Source organism: Pollicipes pollicipes, unplaced genomic scaffold (assembly GCF_011947565.3).
Source record: "Pollicipes pollicipes isolate AB1234 unplaced genomic scaffold, Ppol_2.1 Scaffold_6138;HRSCAF=7277_pilon_pilon_pilon, whole genome shotgun sequence".
NCBI lineage: Eukaryota > Metazoa > Arthropoda > Thecostraca > Pollicipedomorpha > Pollicipedidae > Pollicipes > Pollicipes pollicipes.
Window position 1 is genome coordinate 13,109,323 of NW_023596818.1, and position 9,227 is coordinate 13,118,549.

The 9,227-nt window shown below is 57.4% G+C and overlaps 1 protein-coding gene across 1 annotated transcript in view; it reads right to left on the reverse strand.

The window, feature by feature from the left end:
* Window positions 1-354: 354 nt before the first annotated feature.
* Window positions 355-9,227, reverse strand: part of LOC119105325 (prolyl endopeptidase FAP) — a 16,436-nt gene continuing 7,563 nt past the window's right edge. The window contains exons 7-9 of the mRNA XM_037228792.1: window positions 7,276-7,407; window positions 1,778-1,925; window positions 355-383 (exon numbers count right to left, since the gene is read on the reverse strand). Of these exons, the coding sequence (XP_037084687.1) occupies window positions 355-383; window positions 1,778-1,925; window positions 7,276-7,407 (309 nt within the window). The remainder of the gene's footprint in view (window positions 384-1,777; window positions 1,926-7,275; window positions 7,408-9,227) is intronic.

Below are 9,227 nucleotides of genomic sequence, written 5' to 3' on the forward strand. Positions count from 1 at the left end.
AGCGGGCCAGACCTCCCGTGGCGTCCGAGGACCGTTGCTTGGTCTCCCATGCCCCTGGCAGCCGCACCTCACCCCTGTTCACCGGGCGCCGAGCGCCTCCGGCTCCGGCCTCGTCATTCTGCCGGCCTCGGGCCCAAGCCACAGCCCGGCGCGGCTAGCCGGGCTCCTCGGTGCCGCCCTCCGTCCCGGGGGTTACTGTCAGTTTCGGTCTCTTTTGCATGTGTCGCCCCCACAGCATACGCTGGGGGCCCTATCTCATATGTCCTCGAGCACCAATTCACTGACGTTCTCAGGCAGAAAGCACTCGTGGAAAGTATTGGTCCAGGGTGCGGTACAGGTGTTCGGTGACTCCGCTCAGCTGATGGCCCCTCGTCCGGGTACACCTGCGGGCACGGCACGGGTCGGCTCAGCCGCGCCGTCAGGGGGCCCGCACGAGGCGTCAGTCACTGTTAGCTGCCGTTCGAATCTGATCGCAAGAAGCAGATTCGATTATCAGAAAAAGAAAGCGCATCACATTCCCGCAGAGGCGCGATGCTGGCAATGGGCATGTGTCCCGGTGACAAAGAATGCTTTGTTTACATTGGGCCCATTGGGACAGCAGTTGTGAACATTTCCGGGTGGCAGAACATCCAGTTTCGAGTCAAGGAGCGAGCCCAAAAACTAAAAAGAACGTGTTTCAGTTTCATACGCATCGAACTATTCACAAAATAATTTGATGTGCTGTCTCTGCTTTATACACATCCGTAACACCTCAAACAACGTGCGCAAACAGGCTCCCCATCACAAAACTAGCCCCAACACTTCCTTAAGACCACATGTAAAAAGGTAATATTTCAACCAGCTTGTTTTATTAACCGGACCACTCGGGAAAATCATCATCCCTTCCTCAGCCTTCGTCGAACAACAAGCTTTCAGAACTGTCCTGGGCAGGCGACAAGCTTGAAGCGTTTTTTTTCCTGCTCAAGCTGAGAAGGTAGCAGGTTTATCCTGATAGCTCCCGCTTAACAAAACCACGCCCATCGCATATCTTTCTACATTAACCATGCCCCAGCTTAAGAGCACATCCGTCTTCGCCCCCCGCTGCCGCCCCGAGCTCGAACTGCCGTCCCGGCCGCTGACCATCTGGCGGAAGACGGCGCCGGCCGCGCTCCATCTGGCGGGCCAGCAGGAAGGTGTGCTGCACGCTGACGCTGGTGTCGGCCGTGCAGTGCACCAGCAGCAGGCGCCGACCGGTCCAGCGCTGGCGCCCCGCCGGCCCAGCGCCGAGTCAGAGAAGCCTCGGTTGGTTGTCGTCCGCGGCCGGCCCAGACGCCGCTCGCTCGCGCCGACGCTGCCCGGACGGGTCAGGTCACGTCAGGGCTACGCTACCCACCGGGTCTTTTTCCGACACCAAAAGCTTCCAAGGCCAGATAAGGTCAAGTTAGGGTCAGATCACGAACCCTGTCGGCGCTGGCAAGGCACAGACGCTGCCAGGACGGGTCAGGTCAGGTCAAGTCAGGTTAAGAGCCCAACCGGAGCTTGTTCGATACCAAAGCTTTCGAGGCCAGATCAGGTCAAGTTAGGGCAGATCACGAAACCTGCCGGCGCTTGCCAAGCACCGACGCTGCCAGGACGGGTCAGATCAGGTCAGGTCAGGTCAGGTTCTGAGCCCAACGCCCAAAGCTGTCAAGCAACCACTGGACAGGGATGAAGGGGCATTAGTGCTGCCAACAGCCCAACAAGGATCGATCCAAAACTCACCATAGATCTCCCAGGACGTGATGGCGCTATTGCCCACCGCACACCTCAGCAGCTTCTCCGTTCTTCGCCAGCAGCGTGAGCACAAGGTACGCGCCGTACCCGTGCCCGACAGCGATCACCCGGAGCGGCGTGACAAAGTCCAGCGTCGAGGTCAGCTGCGTCACCACCTTCCTCAGCGCGTCCACCTCCTCGACGCCGACACCGTCGTCGGCCGGCAGCCGGTCGTCGTCGTGCGGCGCCGGCTGCGTCGGCAGCGTCACATCGGCGACGACGAAGCTCTGCTGGGCGGCGAGGTAAGCCGACCAGTCGACGGCCCAGCGGCGGTCGGCGGCCGGCGCCGCCAGCCGCACCAGCAGCGGGAAGGCGGCCGCGTCCCGGCGCGGTACTGCGGCGGCACCTGCAGCCGCACCACTGCCGCGCCCCCGCCGGCAGCGCCACCCGCAGCAGCGCACCTCCGGCAGCGAGAGGTTGGCGGCGGCGGCGCGCAACTGCGTGTTGTTGCGCAGAGGAGGCGGGCGCGTCACCGGCGGCCGGCAACGTCAGCTGCGGCACGACCGGGCCCAGACAGCGCAGGCGTTGCCGACCGGCGGGGCTGAACAGCGCCTCGTACTGCAGACAGGTGGCGTTGTCGGCCACGGCGGCGGCGACCGGCGCGGCGGGCAGGTGAGGCAGCGAGCCGCGCGCGACAGCGGCGAGCTGGTGGTCGCTCACGCGGAACAGGTGGCGCTGACCCGCCCGTCTGGCACGCTGACAGGTAGTGTCTGAGGAAGCCCAGCGTTAGGAGGTCGGACGTGAGGATGCGGTGCGGAAGCAGCGACGCTGTCAAGTGCATCATGCTGGCCGCTAATAAGTCAGCTTGGCCCACCACATTTGAGGAGGGGACGTGGTATTGGACCAAACGCTAGAATGTTCATAAGACGACTAAGCTGACGTCGTTGGTGCAGACATCCCTCATAGCATTTACGCTCGGAAAATATTCGGAAAGAATCCGATGCATCGTATATGAAGACTTTTGGTGAGATTTTTCCACCCCTAGCTCAGTCGCGATTTGATAGCAGATCAGGCGTAAAAGAGCGGGAGAGCCAGAGAGCGACAGCGCGATAGTGCAGAAGGACAACGACAGAGACAGAGAAAGAAATAGAGACATAGACAAGACGAGACAGACACAGAGACAGAGACAGATATACAGACAGAGACAGAGACAGGTACAGAAGACATACTCAAGAAGAAACAGTGACAGATACAAAGATGGAGATAAAGACAGGACAGAGACAGAGACAGAGACAGAAAAAAGAACATAGACAGAGGCAGAGACAGACACAGACACAGAGACAATGCCAGATACAGAGACAGAGACAGAAACAGAAACAGAGTCAGAGACAGAGAAAAGACAGAGAAAAGACAGAGACAGAGACAAAGACAGAGACAGAGACAAAGACAGAGGGAGGCAGAGACAGACACAGACCCAGAAGCAAGACTAAGAAACAGTGACAGACACAAAGATAAAGACAGAGACAGAGACCAAACGACAGAGACAGAGAGAGAGACAGATACAGAGACAGAGACAGAGACAGAGACAGAGACAGAGACAGAGACAGAGACAGAGACCGAGACAGAGACAGAGACAGAAACAGAAACAAGACAGATACAAAGACATGGACAAAGACAGAGACAGACCTAAATACAGACGCAAACGCAGGGACAAAACGGAGGCATAGGCAGAGACAAAAGCAGAGACAGAGACATGACAGAGACGGAGACAGAGACAGACAGAGACAGACAGAGCAGATAGAGAGACAGAGACAGAGACAGAGACAGAGACAGAGACAGAGACAGACACAGACACAGACACAGACACAGACAGAGACAAGACAGAAACAGAAACAGAAACAGAAACAGAACAGAAACAGAAACCGAAACCGAAACCGAAACCGAAACCGAAACCGAACCGAAACCGAACCGAAACAAGAACAGAGACAGAGATAGAGACCTAGACAGAGACAGAGCCAGAGCCAGACTTAACACAGACGCAAACACAGACAAAGACGGAGACAAAGACATAGACAGAGACAAACAGAGAAAGAGACAGAGACAGAGACGGGGACAGAGAGAGCAGCGAGAAACAAGACAGACACAGACACAGACAAAGACATTACAGAGAACAGAGACAGAGGCAGGGACAGAGACAGAGATGGAGATAGAGACAGAGGCAGAGACAGAGACAAGACAGAGACAGAGACAGAACAGACAGAGATAGAGACAGAGACAGAGACAGACAGAGACAGAGACAGAGACAGAGATAGGGACAGAGGAGCAGACAGAGATAGGGCGACATAACCTCTGGAGCATAATTGTCATGAACGGGAGCAGTGACAGATGATTCATGGGTGGTTGACAGGTGAATGCCAGGTGATTCTGCACTCACATGAAGCCTTTGCTCCATGACAGCAATTTCACCACATCCGCCCGCTCCTGAGTTAGCTGTGTCACGCTTCTCTGCGGGCAATGTCCACCTGGAAAACGAGTTTGGTCTTATATAGGATGGCGGATGTACGAGCATCAAACTCAGGGCGTCATGCCTGCCGTAACATAAGGTCAGACATCGAAATAAAGACCGGGATCATCGAGCCGATCAGCACGTGCTAACGCAAAATCTTAGTTGGATGTACTGGTTGAAACCATACCAAACTGGTTGGCGCACGACACACAGAAAATAGATCGCCGCTGGCGCAATCTTAGAAGTTCAATTTCACCCTGATTATGAAAGCCTCGCAAAATGTCGCCATCGTTACTGACAAAACACGACGACGTCAAAGGGAAAGGTATCAATCCAATCACAAACAAGGAATATTCAGGAAACATTGGGAATCTGCATGAGATTCCGTTGGTTGTAACGCCTTACAAATGGCGACAGTTGACACAAACTGCCCATGGTTTGAGTAGTCGCCCTTTCACCCACTCTCCTTCTCTTTATTGTGAAGCATAAGTCGCCAACTCACACACCCTTGTTGAAGTGTCTGGTTCGTTCAAAGCACTCGGCCGCCGCTGTCGCCCATAACCAAACCCGGAGTGCCCCGTCTTGCCACTCTAGAGGCAGAAATATGGGCTGGCCGAGCACTTGTTGACGGAGATTTACGGTTGGCCACAGTGCGACTTTGCCCTCTGACCGGTGCCGGGACGCGTCACTGTCTGCGCGCCGGACAGACGACAAGTGTGGGCAGGAGCACGGCACGGAGGGTCAGACCCAGGTCGGGAGCCACAGAGGGATAGGACAGAGGGTGGGAGGGACTCGGGTCTCGGGTCTTGGGCGTTGTAAATAAACCGCATCAGCGGAGGTGACCAATCATATCACACAGAGCCGGCCCGTCACCACCCCCTCGCACCCGCAAGGAGCCGGCACCATCTGGACGAGATACTGTCAGACGGTCGGTCAACCGGCCTGCAGCCGAGCAGATCACCTCTGGTGCAACAGCTCGGTTTGAAGGAGCCATCACCAGGCTGCGAGACTCAGACGGTGGTCACCGGCCGCAGCCGAGCAGATCACCTCTGTGCAACAGCTCGGTTGAAGGAGCCAGCACCAGCTGGACGATACTGTCAGACGTCGGTCACCGGCCGCAGCCGAGCAGATCACCTCTGGTGCAACAGCTTGGTTTGAAGGATCAGCACCAGGCTGGACGATACTGTCAGACGGTCGGTCACCGGCCGCAGCCGAGCAGATCACCTCTGGTGCAACAGCTCGGTTTGAAGGAGCCGGCACCAGGCTGGACTATACTGTAGACGGTCGGTCACCGGCCGCAGCCGAGCAGATCACCTCTGGTGCAACAGCTCGGTTTGAAGGAGCCGGCCCAGGCTGACGATACTGTCAGACGGTCGGTCACCGGCCGCAGCCGAGCAGATCACCTCTGGTGCAACAGCTCAGTTTGAAGGAGCCGGCACCAGGCTGGACGATACTGTCAGACGGCCGGTCACCGGCCGCAGCCGAGCAGATCACCTCTGGTGCAACAGCTCGGTTTGAAGGAGCCGGCACCAGGCTGGACGATACTGTCAGACGGGCGGTCACCGGCCGTAGCTGAGCAGATCACCTCTGGTGCTACAGCTCGGTTTGAAGGAGCCGGCACCAGGCTGGACGATACTGTCAGACGGTCGGTCACCGGCCGCAGCCGAGCAGATCACCTCTGGTCAACAGCTCGGTTTGAAGGAGCCGGCACCAGGCTGGACGATACTGTCAGACGGTCGGTCACCGGCCGCAGCCGAGCAGATCACCCTCTGGTGCAACAGCTCGGTTTGAAGGAGCCGGCACCAGGCTGGACGATACTGTCAGACGGTCGGTCGGTCACCGGCCGCAGCCGAGCAGATCACCTCTGGTGCAACAGCTCGGTTTGAAGGAGCCGGCACCAGGCTGGACGATACTTTCAGACGGTCGGTCACCGGCCCAGCCGAGCAGATCACCTCTGGTGCAACAGCTCGGTTGAAGGCCGGCACCAGGCTGGACGAGACCTCAGACGGTCGGTCATCGGCCGCAGCTGAGCGGATCATCTCTGGTGCTACAGCTCGGTTTGAAGAGCCAGCACCAGGCTGGACGAGACCGTCAGACGGTCGGTCACCGGCCGTAGCTGAGCGGATCACCTCTGGTGCAACAGCTCGGTTTGAAGGAGCCAGCCCAGCTGGACGAGACCGTCAGACGGCCGTCACCGGCCGTACTGAGCGGATCACCTCTGGTGCTACAGCTCGGTTTGAAGGAGCCGGCACCAGGCTGGACGAGACTGTCAGACGGGCGGTCATCGGCCGCAGTTGAGTGGATCACCTTTGGTGCTACAGCTCGGTTTGAAGAGCCGCACTAGGCTGCTGGCCAAGTTGTGTAACACGCTTGATTGCCGTTGTGTACATTGCTTATTTGCCGCTGTGTAACATGCTTTGACGATCTAGATTTGATAAGCAATTTGTACTTGAGCTTGTGTGAACGACGGGACGGTTAATAATGCTCGAATGCGGTTGCCATTGTGTCATGTTTTGATACTGCAACTTACACTACTGCTGTCGTGACATCAAATCAAACGAAAGCCACTTGTTGGATAACTCGTGAGTAAAATGAACATGAACATGACTTGGAACCAGATCATTAAAGCCCGGCTTTTTAAAACCCACCAAATGTTGAGGAAGCTTCTCTTACAACGGCCAAATTTCCACAAGCTCACGGCACGACTCGCGACAGCCAGGCTAACATCCTTGGCATTTGCTCAGCAGTTATGCCTGACGGTCCAAGGCATTCCTCAATGTCAGACAATCGTGTAGCCTGCCTTGCAGATAAACATACTTGTTGTCAAATGAATCGTGGTGTGTTAACCACTGCGTTTCGGTTTAAAGTGCGGGACCAGAATCATGGCCGCTGAAGAATGTACGGAATTTACGGTCTTTGTAACTTTGGTTGTCGGATCGCTGATTAGCCTGTTGCCAGACACATCACGCGAAGCAACACACGACATCTGGCGAGGGTCCCGCAACAGAGCTAGCACAACGCCTGTCGTGCGGCCTCACCATCAGATCTGTGTGAAGAGCCGTTCGGCCCGTCCGCACCCGGTCCAGCAGCAGGGCGGACTTCTTGTCGGCGGAGAATATGGGCCCGTCTGTGACCTCCACCCAGCCGTGGGCCGACTCCGACCGGTACACCTGAGGGCAGGTACCATCAATCGCCTCAGCTGGGACCGTACACATGGGGGGGGGTCTCTCATCCAGCCGCCGTCAGCTGGGACCGTACCTCTGAGGCGGTCCCACCAGCCGCCGTCAGCTGGTACCGGTGCACCTGAGGGGTCCCACCAGCCGCCGTCAGCTGGTACCGGTACACTGGGGGGGTCCCACCAGCCGCCGTCAGCTGGTACCGGTGCACCTGAGGGGAGGTCCCCCAGCCCGTCAGCTGGAGGTCGACACTCCCACCAGCCGCCGTCATCTGGTACCGGTGCACCTGAAGGAGGTCCCCCCACCGTCAGCTGGGACCGGTAGATCTGAGGGGAGGTCCCACCAGCCGCCGTCACTGGGACGGTCCACCTGAGGGAGGTCCCACCAGCCGCCGTCAGCTGGGACCGGTCCACCTGAGGGGAGGTCCCACCACCGTCGGCCGGGAGTGGCACACCTGCACAGCCGGCACGGAGCCGCCAAATACCCAGCAGTCCGCCTCCTTTCACACTGGATCAGCAGAATCACGGCGACAAGACCGGCTATACTCTCCAGGCGCGTAACTTAATAACGCGGACAGCTAATTGCCGTGATGAGTCGGCTGCGACACCAGTCCCACCACAGTCCGTGTTCGGATAGCGCAAACATGTCAGTGAAAAGGTCAGTCGCAGTCAATTCAGCCGACAGTGCTGGGGAGCTCTCTCTGGGATCACATCACAGCCAAAAGGTCAGCGCCGGCGGGCTTAGACTGGCGCTCAGGCAGCCCCGCTCCCGGCGTTCAGCCGTCGCCGGGGCGCCGACGCCTGTCGCTTGGCTGGCGCCGGCGGCGGTCACCAGCCGCAGCCGCGCGGATCACCACTGGAGCACCAGCTCAGTTTGTCTGGTCAAATTGGAGAGCGCTCCGGGCACCCCAGTGTCGCCGGTCACTGGGGCTGATCCTGTCGAATGTCTCTCACGGTTAACTTAAGCTGCAGGCGGCAACAAACGGTGACCGCCTGACTTAGCTGTCATATTCAGAATGAGTTTTGAAAATAAAGGTCTCCAGTACGCAGGATATGAAACTCCAAAGCAGTGGTAAATAGTTCAGAGGCTACTGTTGCGTGTTGATTTTAAGGAAATATATGCTTATAATGGCCTAAGTATGTGCGATATTTAATTAATGCCGCACATCCATTTATCCCCATATGCGATTCTGGTTTTAGAATAACAGCGCATGACATGCATTATAAAGCAGTTAGAGCAGGGAGTCTTTTCCCATGCCAGACAGAAAATGGGACAACGCTAAATATTATTGAACATCAAAATGCCATTTTCCAAAACGTCCACATTTACTAAGGCCTTGAAGCTGTCCGTATTTCTAGACCAGATCTAAACGAGCACCGTCGTAAAGGGAGCGCTCCGGACGAACTGACCTCGAACGCCTTCTGAGAAGGCCCCGGGCGGCCGACAGTCATTTGGGTCCGCAGTGAATGGCCCGCGCCGACTGTGGAGCTCTCGGGTAAGCCTGATAACCACACTGCCGTCGCTGGCCCGGCGCCGCGCTCCAGTCAGCGGACCGAAACAGAGCGCCCGCGGCATGTCGCTCGTCGGACAGAGATGGCGTCAGCGGTCCGACGACGAGCTTTAATGCAATACGGCGCCAGCCGCTGCCGGACGCAAGCAGGACACTCTCATCTTGCACGACAGCGATGTACCGGAGACCATTATGGAAATGGCTCTCATTCCTGGAGCGCGAGCCGAAAGCCGCAATGGCGGGGTAATGGCGCCCAGCACGCCATTACCAGTTCAGGCGGGAGCGTATCTTCTTCTCGACTAAT